This window comes from Pollachius pollachius (genome assembly GCF_949987615.1).
Source record: "Pollachius pollachius genome assembly, chromosome: 19".
Classification (NCBI taxonomy): domain Eukaryota; kingdom Metazoa; phylum Chordata; class Actinopteri; order Gadiformes; family Gadidae; genus Pollachius; species Pollachius pollachius.
In genome coordinates, this window is record NC_136952.1 from 3204178 (window position 1) to 3225389 (window position 21212).

General features: G+C 44.6%; 2 protein-coding genes across 2 annotated transcripts in view; both read left to right on the forward strand.

Moving 5' to 3' along the window:
* Positions 1–459: 459 nt before the first annotated feature.
* Positions 460–9147, forward strand: LOC307089881 (alpha-N-acetylgalactosaminide alpha-2,6-sialyltransferase 2-like; the record flags this gene model as incomplete). The annotated part of the gene is made up of 9 exons (XM_079756352.1): positions 460–560; positions 3761–3902; positions 4222–4387; positions 5402–5576; positions 6179–6317; positions 7669–7772; positions 8112–8195; positions 8665–8764; positions 8966–9147. 9 exons carry the CDS (start codon positions 460–462, stop codon positions 9134–9136), a joined length of 1182 nt encoding a protein of 393 aa, XP_079612478.1. The 3' UTR covers positions 9137–9147.
* Positions 9148–20600: 11453 nt separating this feature from the next.
* The window catches only part of aatkb (apoptosis-associated tyrosine kinase b), a gene marked incomplete at its 5' end in the record, with an annotated part of 53491 nt that continues 52879 nt past the window's right edge, over positions 20601–21212 (forward strand). The window contains one exon of the mRNA XM_079756771.1: positions 20601–20676. Coding sequence (XP_079612897.1) covers positions 20601–20676 — 76 coding nt within the window. The remainder of the gene's footprint in view (positions 20677–21212) is intronic.

Below are 21212 nucleotides of genomic sequence, written 5' to 3' on the forward strand. Positions count from 1 at the left end.
CTGAATGAGGAATTTCTGGGGCTGGGTGAGACTGTACACCTGCTGTGTACATCGAGTTATAAGTGTGCAAAGGTTAAAACATATCCACAAACACTGGGGAAGAGTCAAAAAACCTTTATGATAAACCAGTCTTACAACAACTCTCTCTCTCTCTCTCTCTCTCTCTCTCTCTCTCTCTCTCTCTCTCTCTCTCTCTCTCTCTCTCTCCTAGTGGAGTCCATCCTCCTGACCCGCCTCCTCATACCTGTGGCCCCGCATCTCTGGGATCCTCAGAGTCCATCGTCTTATGCGGCCGCTGCTGTCCTCTTCTCCTCCTCCTCCTCTGGCTGAGACCACCCTTCACCCACCCTCAGCTGCCCCTCATGCCCAGGGAGCAAGCAGGCTGCACACGGGGGGGGGGGCTGCGTTCGACCATCACTCCTAGTCCTGCCTGCGTACGGTTGAGCGTTTGGGCGTGCAATGGCGACCAAGCTGCGCATCGGGTTTTATATCCTGGCCGCAAGCAGCCTTCCCTTCCTCTACGTCCTGTGTGTGAGCCTTGAGATTTGGACGCCAGGCAGGCAAGTCGGGCTCAACTACCCACACACGCACACGCGCGCGCACACACACACACACACACACACACATGCACAGGACCATTGTAGGCAGCAGTAGCTCAGGAGGTAGAGCGGGTTGGCTGGTAAGGGTGCTAGTTCGATCCCCGGCTCCTCCTAGCTGAGTGTTGAGGTGTGACTGAGCAAGGCATCTCACCCTAACTGCTCCCGACGAGCTGGCTGTCGCCTTGCGTTGTTGACGCCGTCGTCAGTGTGTGAATGGGTGCATGAATGGGTGAATCTGTGCATGAATGGTTGAATGCAAGGCAATATTGTACAGGAACGTTGAGTGGCCACTGGTTACAAAAAATAGCTATGTAAATGCAGTCCATTTACCATTGTCGTTCACAACATGAGACGACGCTGGGAACATCCAGCGGAACAATTTCGGTTGGGACCTGGTGTGTTTTTGATGGGACGAAACGGGCCTGTCCGTTTCTGATCTCGCAGGAGTTCAGCAGGTATGAAGTGTGTGTGTGTGTGTGTGTGTGTGTGTGTGTGTGTGTGTGTGTGTGTGTGTGTGTGTGTGTGTGTGTGTGTGTGTGTGTGTGTGTGTGTGTGTGTGTGTGTGTGTGTGTGTGTGTGTGTGTGTAAAAGAATGTCAACTTGATGGGACAATGGAGAACATAAGACGGTTCCAAAGTAACCGGTTCTTCTGTCCTTTCTAGTTGATTCGTTGTGGTTTTGTCAAAGGACGGAATCTGACTCGCCGAATGAACAATGACATCCCCATTATTTCCAGAAGCTGACATTTAGTGCACCTGTTCAAAGAGCCAGTCCAGATTTTGGATGGCACAGCTTGGTGCCGCCGGTCTCAATGGAGCTGATGGCTGAATCTTGATGGCTGGCGACTTCAAATAAGCGTACTTGGGCATTAACCAGATCTGGTTACACTTTAATATCCAGTTATCCAATCTTCCTGTGTGTCTTGTTACTGGACTCGTTTAGTCTGCGCAGTTGTGGGTCACAGGTGACGTATGTACCATTCACCAACGGTACCATTGTTTGTGAAGCTGCAGCTGCCCTTCTGTGGGAAAAACAAGATTCTCAGTTTGATGACGATGACACATTGTCTATGTTATGAGAGAAAGGGATGAAAACAGCCTTTGTATTTGAAAATATCTGCTTGTCTGTTAACAGCTGATCATCTATATCAGACGCCAGACACGTACGTTCACTGGGGTCATTACTAGCAATGACGGATTACCGCAATGGCAAAGTGGGCACATGTCCGGGGCTGGCCAATGTGGGGGCCCTTGATACATATATTTTTTTTTATTTTTTTTTTTTATTAAAAAAAATTCAAATGGCCAAGACTTTGGTCATGAAAGGATTTTAATATTTTTGATTTGCAAAATAAATACAAAAAAAAATAACGTGACGTGACGTCAATGTCGTAGTGCTTGGTCAACGGACAATATAGTACTAAAGTGTGACGTCACGTTTCCATAGCAACTGCTTTTCGACCAAATTAACAAGGGGAAATCCTATGCCACACGAACGTTTTATAGAAAAGGAACGTTTTTTTGCGAATTGATTTGCGAGTTTGCTTTACAATGATGTAAGTAATATTGAGAATAGATTGTCTTCATATTAAAAAAAACAACTAAACTAACGTTTACAAACTTTTCCTTTTAATACCCCAGGGGGATACATGAACGCCTCGGCGTGTTTCGATTGGTGGTGATTTTCACCTTTTGAAATTGATTTATTTTCATTTTGAAAGAAACAACACATGGCAGCAATGGAAAACGCCATCTCTCGTTCGGTTGTTTAGAACTGAAAATCCGGTTGCCAGGACAACGTGACGTTTTCCCTTTAATACTCTATTTCACAGTGAAAAAGGAGACACGTGTGCTAAGCGGGTCGGCATAGCGTAAGCGAAAGAAAGAAAAAGACACTAAAGATACTGCCCTGGTACAACAAATACCGTCCATCTCGAAAATAAATTCTCTCTCAATTCAATTCAATTCAATTCAAAAAAGCTTTATTGGCATGACTATTGGTAGTCCAAACAGTGTTGCCAAAGCATTACAGTATTACAAATATTACGATAATAACAATATGGAACGTCAGAACAATATGTACATATATCAACCTGTAACAATATAACATAACATACAGATATACATATGTACATATGTAAAAAAAATATATATATATATATATATATATAAAAAAAATAATAATAATAATAATAAAAAAAAATAATAATAATAAAAAAAAAATAAAAAAAAAAATTAAAATTAATGAAAAGCTACATAAAACGCATTATAGGTTACTAATAATCATTAATCAATCAAACAGTGAGGCCTGGTGTAGAATGTCATCCTCTCATGTTGTGGCAAGCTGAAATAAATTGTGCTGCGAGGACGGAGCTCTCTTTTCTCTCTCCCATTAATATTTGTAGTTGGTCTACATGGGAGTTTATAAAATGAGGGTGTTTTTGGCCGAATTTGCTAAAGTATATTTCGCGGATATTTTTGATTTGATTATTCTCTCTCTCTCTCTCTCTCCTGGCTGCACGCTGCATTATAATGTGTGTGATTGTGGATTGCATGAGTTATAATATGCGACCAAATTCGGTGTGCTAGTGCTTGTATTTGCGTGTTGGTAGGGTCCATGGCTGGTTTGTATCCAGGGCCCGTGGTCATGTTAATCCGTCCTTGATTACCAGTATCGGTAGTGAAGTCTTACGAGGTAAAACAATGTGTGGGGCAGAAGTAGCAGAGAACTGACACTAGTTTGGATTGTTCTTTACCTAAGAAATGGGATCAAAGGCCAAAACAGGTTTCTAACCTATATTAGTCATGCCTTTTAGGAGTAAAGGCTCAGTTTTGGTACCACATCGATGCAACGCAAGGGGGTTTACGGACCCATTACGTCCTTGCGGGCCCTCCTTTCGTCCACCGCAAGGGCCTGACGTGCTTTTCCCAAAAATTGTAACCTTGCGTTAAGGCGACGCAGCAGCAAGGGCTGTGATTGGTCCACCAACTAAAGCCCAACGCAGAAGCAAAACAGGTTTGCGACTTCCTCGCGCCGTCTGCGTTGTCATTGCGTTGCGTCGACGTGGAACCATAACTGAGCCTTTATATGTCTCATATTGTTGATGTTCACCTGCCAATGGATTTCCCCTGGCTCAACAATTAATTATTTTGTCATTCCAGCATGACGGGAGATCGCCTGGGGCTCTCTTGGCTCAGCGAAAGTCTCTTTGGCCGCGACCCCGCGCCCACTGAAGCGACGATAACCTTCGAGGAACAGTTCATTGGAGATACGTACGGCCGAGAGGACGTCCCACCACAGAGCGTGAGTCCCTCCTCCACTCTAAAGGGTTTTCGCGACTGTTATCTCCCGCGGGTAAGACCTAGCCATGGTCATACTGGTTTATCGTTGGCCGAGAGACCGTCGCAAGGTTTGTTGCCCATTGGAGCATCTCCAGGCGAGTTACACAGTGTGTCTTTTGTTTGTGTGTGTGTGTGTGTGTGTGTGTGTGTGTGTGTGTGTATAAGCCACACTAAATCTACTTCGGGTCTATCTTTAACTATTAATTTGGAATGCAGTTTGTTTACATTCACCCGCTTCAGTGTAATGACAACAGCAGTACCCCCTGTCTGCTCCCCCCCAGACCTGCCCAGATACCATCACCAGGAAGTGGTCTTCCACCGACTTTAATGGAAGCTTTCTGGCGACCATCCCGGTTCTCCAGTGGTCCAAGGACGTCAGTCTCCAACAGTACCAGCGCCTGAAGCAGTATGGCGGTACCTACGGATGGGCATCGATGGACTATGAGAGTAAGAAGTGTGGGTGGGTGGGTGGTGAATTTACGTTCTTGTCTCAAGAAACTGCCCAGAACTCGATAAGCAGGGAATGTGGCTTGAGGCAGGGATCTGAAAGCACACTCAGCCAGCAGTTGTGAACTGTAAAAATATGTCCTGGTAAGGCTTCAAACCCACACCATATTGTCATGGAACCCGCCAGAAAGGCCTTCTTCACAGCTCAGGTTCTCAGTCCCCCTTATGTTCCTGAGACGGCACGTAGGATACCGATATTTACTTGTTGCAGTCTGCTTGTTATCCATGTACCCACTCTGACGGCTGTAAAGTGTGTTTGTATGAAGGTATGAATTTATATTGCCCCCTTTTGTCACTTGCCTGGTTAAAACCTTTTTTTTTTTTTTTCAAGCAAGAACCAACGGGAACTTTTATTACTGGCCATAAGTAAAATGACAGGCAGGCAACAACATAAGACTTCAAGGGAGAAGCAATTTAATTTAAGGGAACTTGACAGGTTATAATGTTGGTTAACAAGGAAAAGCGTTTACGGCGTAATAAACCAGCAAGCAGGTAGAAAACATTTCGCCCCTGAGGTATTGTCAGGTAATAATTTCTAGGGAAGAAGGCTTTGTCGAAGGGATGTCCTTTTGTAAACAAACCCAATGGATCTCCATGAACGGGTGGGTTCATTAGGTAGGCTTATTTAGTTGTTTTCTTAAATAAACCCAATGGATCACCCTAATATGTTTTCTTCAGCAGAATATGTTTGGAACAAAACAGGAAACAAGGCCTTAACTCCGGCCCTTTCCCATTTCTGTTTCCTGCTCAGGCGTCTGTACCGTCTTCACCGAAAAGTTTTACTCCAACATAGTAGCACTGCTGGATCCCTGACAACGTACAACCCGATGCACTACCGCGTCGCCTCTAGCTATTTCCCATCCAAACTCTGAGTCAAATTACCGATGAGTGTTCTGGCAGAATGACACAGAAGCTTGTCCAACTCTGAATCTTCACACTCCTCCCCACCGGCAGCACTGAACGCCACGCTCTCTGTCCTCAACCGGACGGCCAACCACCAGATGTTTGACGACTGGCAGCTCCGTCGCAAGGGCTCGCAGTGCCTCCGCTGCGCCGCGGTCGGCAACGGGGGGATCCTGAGGGGCTCCGGCAAGGGCAGCGAGATCGACGGCCATCACTACGTCTTCAGGTGCGCAATATCTATATACATATCTCTATAAATATCGGTATGTCTATATGACGGCCATCACTACGTGTTCAGGTACGTGACCTCTATATCTCTATATCTATATATTCTATATAAATGTTAATGTTTATATTCAGATTCAACTTTATTGTCATTGTGCAAAGTACAGTGTCAACGAAATGTAGTTGGAGATCTAAATAGAAGTGCAAAAGAGCAATTAAGGTGCGGTTTTAATATGAATTGTCATATAGTGCAATACAGCAGCAAAATTAAAGTGACGGGTATGGGTATAATGGTTCCATAAGATGGGTATAATGGGTAAGAGCAGCATAAGATGGATATAATGGATAAGAGCAGCATAAGATGGGTATAATGGATAAGAGCAGCATAAGATGGGTATAATGGATAAGAGCAGCATAAGATGGGTATAATGGATAAGAACAGCATAAGATGGGTATAATGGATAACAGCAGCATAAGATGGGTATAATGGATAAGAGCAGCATAAGATGAACAGTCCGATAACAATGAAGTTATCGGACGTAGTAAGTAGCATGTGAGTACTATATGAATTAAATACATCTCGCTTTCTTTCTTTTTCTTAAGGACAAACGGAGCTGTCCTCGATGGTTTCCAGAAGGACGTGGGCAGACGCACCACCCACTATACCTTCTCGACCAATACCTTCAAGAACTCCTTGAGGAGCTACCGTAAACAGGGCTACAGCGGGCCGCCACTGTCCACGGTCAGGAACCCGCCATGCCACCACCACCACCCTCACACCACCACCACCACCACCACCTCTAACATCACACCACCACCACCACCACCACCTCTAACATCACACCACCACCACCACCACCACCTCTAACATCACACCACCACCACCACCACCACCTCTAACATCACACCACCACCACCACCACCACCACCTCTAACATCACACCACCACCACCACCTCTAACATCACACCACCACCACCACCTCTAACATCACACCACCACCACCACCTCTAACATCACACCACCACCACCACCTCTAACATCACACCACCACCACCACCACCACCTCTAACATCACACCACCACCACCACCTCTAACATCACACCACCACCACCACCTCTAACATCACACCACCACCACCACCACAACCACCACCTCCACCATCACACCACTATCACCACCACTTCCACCACCACAACCACCACCTCCACCATCACCACCACCTCCACCCTCACACCACTATCACTACCACCTCCACCGTCATACCACCATCACCACCACCTCCACTATCACCTCCACCTCCACCATCACCACCACCTCCACTATCACCTCCACCTCCACCTCCACCTCCATCAAACCATACACTTTAAGCATTGTTTCAGTTGAATCTCATGTTAATGCTTGGGTGGGCGATTTGGAGCAAGCAGCCAGAGTTAGTATCCAACTGAAAAGATCCCACCCCTCCGTTCAGTCCACCCTCCAAAGCCACTCTCGTAAAACACATGAAACAAGCATTGGCAATAGGACTGCCCGTCCTTGGGGAAGAATCTGGTGATGTTCAGTGAGTTCAAAGGGCAGGGTGCACGCAGGCGGCCGGGTAGGTAGAAGGACTTGCGGGTAGGCCAGCTAATCCTTTCCTTTGTGCCACAGGGAATGGAACGGACGGGCTCAACACAGGCCTGCGAAATCCACAGATACCAGATTGGTTATGTCAAAGCTTTTTTATCTATTGCTTGCTGTCTTGATGTAAAGAGAAGTTCAACAAATATAGGACAAATTGATAAAGGAAATATGTGATTGCAAAAAAATCATCAGTAAACTGCCTACCCTAGTTTTAACTGATCACAGTTCAGGCGTCATCCCCATATATGGCTCCGGTTGGATCCTCTACGTTTCAACGTACACAACAAACGGTCTTGGGTAAAAGTTATGATTCCTCAGGAATCGTTTTAGATCACCCATTTTGATAGAACACCTAGCTACTGTCTCTGGCCGAGTCAATGACTCGATGACGTCTCTCGCTCTCTCTCGCTCTTTCTCGCCCTCGCTCCCCTCTCACACCTCCTCTCCGTCATCCCTGCGCCGGTCTACAGGAGACGCGGTATGTCTTTCTTCCAGACCACGACCGTGACTACCTGCTGGTGAAAGCTGTTGCCACACACACACCGGTGGAGCGAGGCCGAGATAAAACCAAAACGTAGGCGTGTGCTGCTGTGTGTGATTGTGAACCTTCTAATAAATAATTGTAGTACCTAGGGTCTAGCATATATGCAGCCTCTCCCGTCTTCATTAAAATGTACATTGACTACTTAAACTGATATAAGAACCCTTGTATGAATTGCATAATTTGGATGTTATCTATTGTTATATGAATAATAATTTTTACTAAATGTTTTAAATCATTTCTTTATTTTTTTTTGCTTGTTTGTCAATATCTTTTCAGCTTTTGTAATTTGGGATATTTAGGTGTCTGAATATTAACTATAACTATAAAATTGCATCTCATTCCCGATCATTTGCTGTGTATGTTTTCTAGTCCACCAACGTACTTCGGAGAGGATGCGACGGCGGAGAAGCTGAAGATGTATCACCCAGACTTTGTCCGCTACCTCAGGAACAGGTGAGCTGATACAAAGGCAATACAGTCAACAACAAAACAGTGGCTGAGTGTTTACATGTACTTAAATCAAAGTACATGTGTGTGTGTGGCAGAAACCTGTACAGGCTTATCTGTCAACCACACCCAAAATACATTTTCATATTAGAATACAAAACACACGCACTTAAGTACATCGTTTTCAACTTGAGAAACAAAGACAATGTGAGGTTTGGGTGGGGTTGGGGGGGGGGGGGGGGGGGGGTCGAAGATGGTTTAAGTTCATTCGAGATCTACATAGTGTTTCGAAAGTTCTTGTGTTTGTAGTGATGGGTGTTGTTGTGAAGAGGGGGCTGTAAAATGTGTCTGGGGGAAGGTTTTCTAACACTGTCAGCCCCATTCCCTACCAGTAGGGGGCCTCTTACACAATAAACCATTCTCTCATTTTTTTTTAATATTCTTCTATATACTTATTTTGAAAAATATCCGGTAGGTTCTTTCAATCCCACGCACAGAAGAAAGGATACAGGAGAATCTACCGTCCGTCCACAGGCTCTGTGATGCTTCTGGCTGCTCTGCACACCTGTGACCAGGTAACCAGCTTATATTTCAAACCAAAGGTGTTCAAAGCGTGTTCAAAACTAGTTGTTTGTCTGAGTGATGAATCAGATCTGTTCCCAATATAATTTGTTTGTTGATCATTTCAACTCACAAGGTCGTCAATTACTTGCTCCACAACCCCTCGTGTCTGAGATTGATCTTCTTTGTGGTTTATGATCGTCTTTGCCGTGCAGGTCAGCGCCTATGGCTTCATGACGCCCGACTATAAGAAGTACCCCAACCACTACTATGACAATACCCTAAGCAAAGTGAGATTCTTTGCCAACCATGACTATCTCTCGGAGCTGGAGCTGTGGCAGCAGCTGCACAAGGCTGGCCTCATACGGCTGTACATGCGATCGTGAGCCGTGGGGACATTCCGGTCAGCGGCACATGGCCTTCCTAGTACTGGGACGAGGTGGTCATTTGGTGGCAGGAAGACCTAATGCAATTTTATTTTTATTTTAATATCATGACAATCCGGGCATGTCAGCAGCTACCCTGCCTTGACTCTCTAAACGGAATTGTATTTCCCTCTCAAAGCTTGTTTAACATTTGTATTTGGTGAAGGGCTCGCTGTGTACGGGATTATAGTTGTGTTGGTTTAATTAAGTTAAAAGATAAATTAAGAATTAAAAATTAAGATTTGATAGGAAACCACATGGTGGTTGATCCCTCTAGTGCCTTGAATCTCCAACCTACGGGTCTTTCGTTTAAGAAACTTAAATTATTAAATTATCAGTTTTAAAGCAAGTTCATTATTGTGTAGTCTACGATGCACACTGTATTTTAAAAACATTATTGTAAAAAGTTGCAAATGACGCTGAGGATCATCACTGTCAAGTTCCAACCTAAGCGTCTTAAGTTTACCCTCTTAAACTCCCGTGATCGAGTGTGACCCGTGATCACTCTCGCAGAAAAAGGCATACAACACTGCCCTTATTATGTAGAAATAGTCACATCAAATTAAACATGAGAAACTGCGCTACAAGCACATACAAGTCATTTTTACACACACCAAACACAACTCAAACACCAAGCATATTAATTAGACAAATTAGACAATTAAAAATAGGCTGGAGCTTAAACGGTTAAAGGTCCCATGACAGGCCACCAGGTGTGGTGTGATTAGCCGTTACAAACCGTTTTGGAAATCTACCCTTATGACATCACATGTGGGCGTGTCTACCTAGATGTGTGACGGATAGATGAGCAACGTTTGCTGCAGTCCACTGGCTGGTAGACTGATCCATATTATTAATTGATCTATAAGATTCACTTATTCTGCAACCAATTTCATTTCTCCTTAACAATTGAGCAACCTCACCAATCCGGTAGGTAATTGCATTGAAGTTATTTTTTGAATTTGTTTATTTAAAAGGGACAACGCATATCCATTGACATTTTTAGTTTACACTCAAATTGTAAATGTGCCAGAGTTAGCAAAAAAGCTAATTTTCATCTATATTCCCAGGTCAACACATCAATCACATTACATTAATAAGGAAAAATGCGAGAAGGATAGAAAGCAATAAAGAAGGAATGCAGTGCCAAATATATGATTGTACAGATGCCATGAAAGAAGTCTTCCTCAGGTGAATGTCTTTCTCTCTCTGTCACGTGGAAACAACCGCCCGCAACTTAGAATACATTCATTGATGTTCGACTGTGTTGATGTTGTTGATGCTGATTTCTTGAAGCACTAACCCTAACCCTACTCTTGACCCCTTGTGGCGGGAATAAATCATTGCATATTTGGGATAAAGTCTGCCCCCATGACATATTCACTTAACCTGCCTTTCAATTCAATTACCAGCACCTCAACGATCGCTTTCAATGCTGTCAAAATGGGACCATTAAAAATCATTGAGTTAATCCCCAGTATGCTCAGTATGCATCAGCCTGCTTTGACCTGAGGGAAATGAAGGAAACTGTAAGTGAAAGTCATTGTTTACCTCATGTCAATGTGTTTGATTCTCATTTGTCAAATCCTAGTTAAAAACGGTTAAAAACCTAATCAAAACTGCTGTTCAAATATTTCTAATATAGCCTAGCGGTCTCTTTTCTGTATCTAATCAATCAGTGCTATTTTCCTTTCCTTTGCTTGCAAATTAAAGTGATATTTTGTAAGGCTAATGTAATTAACTGATTTGTAAGTCTATAGAGAATACAAGCCGTTCAGTTATTTTTATATATATATATATATATACACAGTGGGGCAAAAAAGTATTTAGTCAGCCACCAATTGTGCAAGTTCTCCCACTTAAAAAGACGACAGAGGCCTGTAATTTTCATCATAGGTAAACCTCAGCTATGAGAGACAAAATGAAAAAAAAAATCCAGAAAATCACATTGTCTGATTTTTTAAGAATTTATTTGCAAATTATGGTGGAAAATAAGTATTTGGTCACCTACAAACCAGCAAGATTTCTGGCTGTCACAGACCTGTAACTTCTTCTTTAAGAGGCTCCTCTGTCCTCCACTCGCTACCTGTATTAATGGCACCTGTTTGAACTCCTTATCAGTATAAAAGACACCTGTCCACAACCTCAAACAGTCACACTCCAAACTCCACTATGGCCAAGACCAAAGAGCTGTCAAAGGACACCAGAAAGACAATTGTAGACCTGCACCAGGCTGGGAAGTCTGAATCTGCAATAGGTAAGCAGCTTGGTGTGAAGAAATCAACTGTGGGAGCAATTATTAGGAAATGGAATACATACAAGACCACTGATAATCTCCCTCGATCTGGGGCTCCACGCAAGATCTCACCCTGTGGGGTCAAAATGATCACAAGAACGGTGAACAAAAATCCCAGAACCACACGGGGGGACCTAGTGAATGACCTCCAGAGAGCTGGGACCAAAGTAACAAAGGCTACCATCACTAACACACTACGCCGCCAGGGACTCAAATCCTGCAGTGCCAGACGTGTCCCCCTGCTAAAGCCAGTGCATGTCCGGGCCCGTTTGAAGTTTGTTAGAGAGCATTTGGATGATCCAGAACAGGATTGGGAGAATGTCATATGGTCAGATGAAACCAAAATAGAACTTTTTGGTAAAAACTCAACTCGTCGTGTTTGGAGGAGAAAGAATGCTGAGTTGCATCCAAAGAACACCATACCTACAGTGAAGCATGGGAGTGGAAGCATCATGCTTTGGGGCTGTTTTTCTGCCAAGGGACCAGGACGTCTGATCTGTGTGACGGAAAGAATGAATGGGGCCATGTATCGTGAGATTTTGAGTGAAAACCTCCTTCCATCGGCAAGGGCACTGAAGATGAAACGTGGCTGGGTCTTTCAGCATGACAATGACCCAAAACACACCGCCCGGGCAACGAAGGAGAGGCTTCGTAAGAAGCATTTCAAGGTCCTGGAGTGGCCTAGCCAGATCTCAACCCCATAGAAAATCTTTGGAGGGAGTTGAAAGTCCGTGTGTCCCAAAAACATCACTGCTCTAGAGGAGATCTGCATGGAGGAATGGGCCAAAATACCAGCAGCAGTGTGTGAAAACCTTGTAAAGACTTACAGAAAACGTTTGACCTCTGTCATTGCCAACAAAGGGCATGTAACAAAGTATTGAGATGACCTTTTGTTATTGACCAAATACTTATTTTCCACCATAATTTGCAAATAAATTCTTTAAAAATCAGAAAATGTGATTTTCTAGATTTTTTTTTTTTCATTTTGTCTCTCATAGCTGAGGTATACCTATGATGAAAATTACAGGCCTCTCTCATCTTTTTAAGTGGGAGAACTTGCACAATTGGTGGCTGACTAAATACTTTTTTGCCTCACTGTATATATATATATATATATATATATATATATATATATATATATATATATATATATATATATATATATATATATATATATATATATATATATATATATATATATATATACTACAGTATATAGAATTAGAATATATATATGAAGAAGTAACAGGTATGAAGTTAGGAGTCTGGTGCTTGCACTGTGCGCGTTCACGTGGGTGGCAACAGCATCCTGTTCACGACCTCCCCTCTGCCGCCCTACCCTCATTAAAATGAATGGAGGCGGCGACGTGAAGCCAGCTTGCAGAAGTATTCAGGTAATGAAATCAGAGGGGTGGTGTCGGCGGTGAGTCATAACAAGGCCTGACGTGTGTGTGTGTGTGTGCGTGTGTTGGATAAAGAGACCCTGAGTCAGACTTGCAGTCAGACACGAGAGATTGATGTGTGTAGATGGGCAGGAGGGTGTATGTGGTGTACTGCCTTATTCAGGCTGGCTTCTCCATTCAGGGATAAAACGCAGCATGTGGTTGCATGCAAAAAAAAAATGGTTTCTGTTGGTTTCATATTCAGGTCGGACACGCATACACACATTTCACTTTGAACTTTTCTGATCAAGGCACACATCAGCGTTTAGTTTATCCCCTTTTCCAGGGCTGACCCGTAGAAGTGTAGGCTACATTAATTCTGGCATCAGAACACTCGCATCTCTGACCGCTACAAGAAAATAACGCAGATGTGCCTTTTTCACCTAGCGGCGATCTTGGTTCTAACAGTGTTTAGAACCAAGAGTGAACTAAGACGGCCCCTCAGTGATTCAGTGGAAAGACTTGCGTGGGATCGTAGCGAGGGACCGGCCAAACGGACTCAACACAGTCAGAAATATTTCCTACATTAGTGACCTCCGCCGTCGATATTCTCAGTCAACTCAAGGTCTCTCTCTCTCTCTCTCTCTCTCTCTCTCTCTCTCTCTCTCTCTCTCTCTCTCTCTCTCTCTCTCTCTCTCTCTCTCTCTCTCTCTCTCTCTAATATATGTCTTACTCACCCAATTCAAGGTTTCCCAGTGAATGAAAAACCCTCTCTATCTGTCACTACTCCCGCTATCTCCCTGTCTCTTTTAGATAGAAGGTATGGGGCTCAGTGATCTTGCACCCGTCTGGATGAACTGCACCACCACCCCTCCTCTTCCCTCCTCTCACTTACGACCTCCATCCACACATTGGCTCTGGCCAGACCAGACGCCTCTCCCCTGAAGTGGCCTGCCCACGGGGGTGAACGGGAGGGCAGCGGCCAGCAGGGGGCGGTAGGACGTCTTGTTAAAGTACCACCTCCTCCAGACATTAGTCTTCTTCTTTTCAATTGCGGGAGCATTCGGTTACGTAAAACAATCATTCATAATTAGTTGAGTGCTATAAGCAGTGCTACACTATTGTTATTCTTAGGCTTTATTCTTTCTTTCTTTCTTTATTATTCTCTACAAATCCCGAATCGAATCACGCACTCCTATTCAAGTTTTTGAAGTGGACAGCAAAGCCGGGCACCAATTCTCTGAAACTTCAACATCTTCAGACTTCTCAATTTGCTCAATTTCTAACCGCTAACCTTCGTTCAAACATTCAGCAAATCAACGCATTTTGATGTTCAAATATATATCTAAACTGATTTTCAGATTTTCAGGATCAACGGTTTAATTTCATCTCCCTGTCTCTTTTATTTTCAGCTGATCTTCCGTTGAGGCTAATTAGAGTGTGATATTATAATATAAAAACTGTCTGTCGCGGTAGTGCTGTCGTGTGATGGACCCTCCCTGCGAAGGGACAGCTTCGTCTTTCGGTGCAAATTGTGTTCGGCGCGGCCACCTGCGGCAGACATGTTCCTGACAGCTGGTGCGAGACGGGATAAACGAAGAAGGGCGTTCAACAGACCACACCGGCACTAAACTTGTTGTGAATCACCGTTTATTTTGTTTTCATGTTTTTATCGTTTGCGTTTAATTTTTTTTATTAATGTCGAAGCGATGCATCGAATGTTTGGTTTATTGATCTATACGGCTCTCATCTTTTTTTTGAACCGACCGGGGAACGGCAGAGTTTGACCGAGTCCTCGGGCTCAGGTCTTCTATCGCTAGTGAGCTGAGCAGGAGATAGGGGTCAGTCCTTCCCCCTCCTCCACTTCAAAGACCCTTTAGAGCCGGCAGCTCAGCAGCAGCAGTAACACACACACACACACACACACACACACACACACACACACACACACACACACACACACACACACACACACACACACACACACACACAGCCGGTCTGATTCCAGAGGCTTTGTTTCGGTGTAGTTTGTTGTCAGCCCCGGCTGAGTTATTCCCGCCACGTTGCCGCGCTGTGTGTAGACCCCTGGCTCACAAGGATTTGTGCGAAGCATCTGTTTGAAGTGTGTCTAAATGTGTTTGTCTTGGGACGAATGTGTGTAACATTTTCAGAATGGGAGATGACTAATTACACCGTGGGGGGCCTGCACAGCTATTCCAGCGTGTTTGACGCACAACAGTTTTGGTTTGAATTCGGCGTTCATCTGCCTTTTTGCAGAAGACGGAAAACAAGCGCCGCAACGGGCCTGCCTCCGTTGAGATCCAACGCGAGGATGTGTTTACGTCTCGGTATTGATGGGAGGCAGGACTGCGTTAGCCTCCAGCCTCCACCGAGTCTGCATTACAGAGCGCATCCAAAGTGCTTCCTGTGTTTCCAGCCCCGCCTGTAGAATGTGTTATTGCTGTAAGTTAATCAGACCCCCCCCCCCCCCCCCCCCCTCTGTTTGGCCCTGCAGGATCCAGAGAGCTCTCTCACAACATGCACGCAATTCGCCCAGGTGCGCACAAACACAGGCGCATGCATACACATACACAGAAACACGCACACACGGAGACGCACGCACTCACGCACACGCACGCATATGTATGTCACGCACAAACACAAACATAGGTACACACATGCACAAACACAAACATAGATACGCACGCACCAACGTAGGTACACACACAGACACAAACGTACACACACTCGCTCTCTCTCTCTCAGCGTGCATATGCGTGTATATGGTTGGTTACACACACACTCGCACACACAAACACAACAGTTGCACCTCCTAATGACTCCGCTTACGGTTCTCTCATTATTTGGCGGGGCTTCCTGGTTAACATCCCCCCGCCAGGAAGATGGATTAGCGTTAGCGGTGATGCTAGCCCCCAGCAGGTACAGCTATTAGACGCTAACTCCTTGCGTTTCTCAGGTAGAGTGACGCAGTCTGAGGGGGAGCGCTACCAAGGGCCATAACCTGCCTGGCAACAGATGATCGCGTCGATTGACGTAGGAAGGTTCAAAAACATTTGCGAAGTCGTTCATTGAGTTCAAGAACATTCGCGAAGTCGTTCATTGAGCGCGACAAGACAGATAGCCCTAACTTTACAAATTACATTTATTAGCGTTCCTAACTTTATATTTGTATTGCATTTAATTGTTTGATTGAATTTAGCTAGTTACCTCTGTGTTTAATGTGTAGTAAACCGGACCATTAACACAAGCTAGCTAGACTATGATATACATTAAACACTCAGTTTACTAGCTAAATTCAATTAAACAATTAAATGCAATACAAATATAAAGTTAGGAACGCTAATAAATGTAATTTGTAAAGTTAGGGCTATCTGTCTTGTCGCGCTCAATGAACGACTTCGCGAATGTTCTTGAACTCAATGAACGACTTCGCGAATGTTCTTGAACCTTGTTACGTCAATCGACGCGATCGTCCGCGATCATCTGTTGCCAGGCAGGTTTGGAATGGATTACGTATGGATTACGTACCCGGTACAAATTTGGCACCCGCTACAAATTTGGTGTGACAGCGGCGCAGCAGCATTCAGCACATAAGTGTGCTTATTTCGTTTGATCATTTTTGTGTCTTATTTTGTTGTGATTTGATCTAATCTCATTCGAAGATACCTCAACAGGCTCTACTGGCATACTATCGCCACACCTCAAACCATAACGATGCAACAAAAGGATACTTACTTCTGCTTTGATTTGGATGCCTCTGCCGTTTTTTCAGATGAATAGCCTCATTTTATTTTGACTGTTGATATGCAGATATGGTTGTATTGCCTATTATGTGATTTAATGTATTTTACCCCTGCTGGTATTACAACCAGCACAATTCGCCTTGGTACCCGACAGGGTAAGATGCAACATGATGCTGAGTACTATTTTTAAGTGCAAAGACGTACAACATACAACAAGTGTGAAAATGAAATGGCAGGATGTACAACATAAAATGTGTGTGTGTGTGTGTGTGTGTGTGTGTGTTGGGAGGAGAAGTTCACCGCTCCCCCAGAGTGTGTTGAACCCCCAGGGGTCGTTGGTTCCGTTACAAACCCTCTGTTGGACAATCCCACTCTGACCTTTTACTGACCGTCTGCAGAGAGAGAGAGGTAGAGAGAGAGAGAGAGAGAGAGAGTGAGGCAGAGAGAGAGAGATGTCTGTCTTTAATAACTGAAACGGTAATTTCAAGAATGCAAAAAGTATATACATTAAATATTTATTTTAAATGTACTTATGTGTTTGAATATGTGTAATGTAGTGGTTCTACATAGTACATGATTTAATCTGTTCTTTAGTAGGGCTGTCACACTTCCATTTTAAGAGGGATGAGGACACCTTTAAAAATAACCAAATGTTTGAACAGAAACCAGAAACGATTGATGGACTCGAGCGACCGGGACGTCAAACACAATCTCCTCCCGTTGGCGTTTCACTCTCAGCCATCCATCTTATCCGCTCCTTTCTGTTGCCAGGGCAACGGCAGACACACAATACAACACAACCTATCAGAGGGAGGAGGGGGATTATGAAGTGATCAGGTGCCGACAAGTAAGAGAGGGAAGGAAGGGGACAGAGCAGAACGCTTACAGAAACGGGGTACGCGTCTAACGGATGTTAGGGTGTTGAACCTTAACAAGCTGCCGGTCGGGGGCACTGCGGCCACAGAACACAGTCTGAGTGAATCGGGTTATGGCGTTGTTGACTAAGTGCCTGGGTGTTGAGACAGGGCTCTCAAGGTGATGGATGACAAGCCGTGTGTATATCACTCATCCATCTCCAGGTCTGCACTGACGCTCGCCAGGGGGGGGGAGGAGGAGGGGTAGGGTTGGAGGAGGAGGAGGAGGTGGAGGAAGAGGAGGAGGAGGAGACAGTAGAGTGCAGTACAGTAACCTGGCAGAACAGGGGAAGCGATTTGCATTCCTCTCATGAAATTGTATTTCAGTGAAAGCCTTACAGCGTGATGTCTCTGCAGAGGTTCGCCCAGGATAACACGCAAACACACACACACACAGACACACACCCACACACTTGCATCACTGCACCAGAACAACATGCTCTTGTGCAGCACCGTAGACAATCACTCAGAATATGTAATGTTTATGAAATATTGATGATGCATTATATAATATCAAGCCAGGGTACCAGAGTCTGCTCCTTCGCTCAGCTGCATGTCCACTGAGTGTGTGTTGACACCGGGAACTGAGCATATTCTGGACGGATGCACTCCTAATGTGCATTTACTCTCCCCTTTATTTCTCCATCTCTTGCACTTTACCTGTATCTATGGCTATATATATATATATATATATATATATATATATTCATATCTATGTTTATCTAACTTCACATCTATATCAGTCACTGTCTATCTCTATAGCTATACTTGTCTGTATATTCGATAGCTATATCTACAGCTATATCTATCTATTCTATATCTATGCTCTATCGCTCTCCCCAGAATATAACTGTCTATGTCTATCTCTACACATTTTATCTCTCTCTCTCTCTATTGATCTATCTTTATCTCTATCTAGCTCAGTGTCTCTCTATCTATCCATCTCTATCTCTACCTCTATCTATCTCTATCTATCTATGTCTATCTCCACCCGTCTCTGTCTCTTTCAATCTAACCATCGCTACCTCAATCCTTCCGTCTAGATATCGATCTAGATTCTGTATCTATCATCTATCTAGCTCTGTGTCTCTCTATCTCTGTATCTCTATCCATCCATATAGATATCTATCTCGATTAATATCTATCCATCTATCTAGCTCTGTATCTCTCTATCTCTGTATCTCTATCACTACCTATATCAATCCATCCCTTTCTAGATTTCTATCCATCATTCTAGCTCTCTGTCTCTCTATCTCTGTATCTGTATCTCTATCCATCCATATAGATATCTATCTAGATTTATATATATCCATCCATCTAGATATATATCTAGTTTCTACCTATCCATCCAACCCTGTATTTCTCTATCTCTGTATCTGTATCTCTATCCATCCATATAGATATCTATCTAGTTTTATATATATATCCATCCATCTAGATATCTATCTAGTTTCTACCTATCCATCCAACCCTGTATTTCTCTATCTCTGTATCTGTATCTCTATCCATCCATCTAGATATCTATCTAGATTTCTATCCATCTATCTAGCTCTGTGTCTCTCGTTCTCTTTGTATCTCTCCCTCTATCAGAACAGAAACTGTTCACAACCCTACAATGAACAACCACTCCATACCTCCTCTGCTGCTGCCTGGCATCCAATTCTAGTGAAAGTGAGATGGAGGAGGGAGTTTGTGTGTGTGTAGGTGGAGGGGGGGGGGGGTTTCTAGATGACGGATGTTGTAGTGTCGGGGGGAAGGGGCCTCCTCCTTCAAGGTGCACTCTACACACAGTGGAGTTATCGGTTCGGCCAACAGGTCTTCGGCTCTGTGTGTCTCCTGGGGGCCGGTCTTCCTGGTTGGGGGAGTAGGGGTGCAGATCTGGGATCAGTTGGTGTTATCTGACGCCGGGAGATGGGAACGTCGGGCCGGCAGGACATCGGAAAACGGCGCTTATCTGGACGGCGGGCAGCGCGTTGAGAAGCCAGTGTGGTGAGTATGGATGGATGCACTCCACAAACACACGCACACACATGCACACCCACACAAAGAGACACCCACTCACACATAAAGAGACTCACATACAAGTGGATACACACACACACACACACACACACATGCACACACAAATACACACACATTTATTTCTATACACATTTATATATTTATACACACACACACATACACACACACACATACACACACACACACATCTGCTGTTTGATGTTCAAACTGGAAAACCCATTTAAACACATGTCTCGGGGCTACTTGTTGAGATGGAGTAGGTTGTGCCACAGGCTGAATCATCAGTTTAACACCATTCACTCTAACTTCGTCTATCCTGCGAGTCCCATCCCCAGAGAGGGGAAAGGTTCTCGCTCTTCAAGGGACAGCCAACAAACCAACAAAAAACAAGCGACCTCAATCCGCTTGAGATCATTCCCAGCAGCAGCAGCACTCTCTCCCGCAGGATAAGAGCCAGCGCACCTCACCTCCCGGATCATTCTGGAGCAAGATGGCGCTCTGGCAGTCAGCACGCGGAGAGCTCCCGCTTTCAGCGCAATAAGCAATGAGGACAATTCGCGTAATCGAGAATTCTCCCTGCTGCGTGTCTATATCTCGCGTCCCCTGCACTCACGCACGGCGTCAGGAGGAGCTTCGCTCGCTGTCAAGGAAGGCGACGCTCTTAGGACGCTGCCCGACGCCTCTCTGCTTTTGCGCTGAATCAACGTGATTCCTCGGCTCCTCTGCAGTGACGCGCCGGTGTTCACAGCGCCGTGCGTAACGGATCGGCGACCGACGGATCCCATCGGCGCTGACATGCATTGACTTGCTCTAGATTAACCGTGTGGCAGAACATATGCATACCCTATCTGGTACCTCTCTCATTCAGCCTGCTTGTTTTTCCGTTCGTACGAAATGGAGGCTTTTTTTGACTCGTCGTCGGAGTCAGGTGTGAGGATTGAAGGAACAGATCTGTGTTCGAGATACAGTGCCGCTTAGTTCTGTTTTAATAATAGAAACAGCTGCAACATCCAAGCTTCTGCTGCTGCTCTCTCCACGTCGTGGAAGATGTTGGTGTTCCTGGCCACCATGTCTCCACTGTTTTTCAGCCCCGGTTTCGCTCTCAGCTCCCATTTCGACTCAGGTGAGCCCAGATTCCGTTGTTTTAAAGACGCTAAATGTTACATAATCCCAGCTCGTTTTCGCCCCGTTGTTTACTTCTTTACTTCAGTAAAATAATATAAAAGGGGCCGATACATACAGTACGCCATATGTCTACTGTACATGTTGTGAATTAGCCTTTAGCCTTCTCACACCACATCCAAACATATTAACGTTGTTTGGAGAATAATCTCGCCCCTCTGAATCTTTGTGTGTGTGTGTGTGTGTGTGTGTGTGTGTGTGTGTGTGTGTGTGTGTGTGTTTGTGTTTGTGTTTGTGTTTGTATTTGTGTGTGTTTGTGTGAGGTGGGCGCCTGTGTGTAGTAACATTCCTGGGCCACTAAGTTTGGTTAAGTCACATGTTCTAAATCTAAATTAAAGTCCACGGGGATAGGCCAATTAAGGGTAAAAAGGCTGTGTGTGTGTAAAGGAGAGAGAGAGAGAGAGAGAGAGAGAGAGAGAGAGAATTAGTATGAATGTATGTCTGCATGTGTTTAGGGGGGAATACATTACATGTATA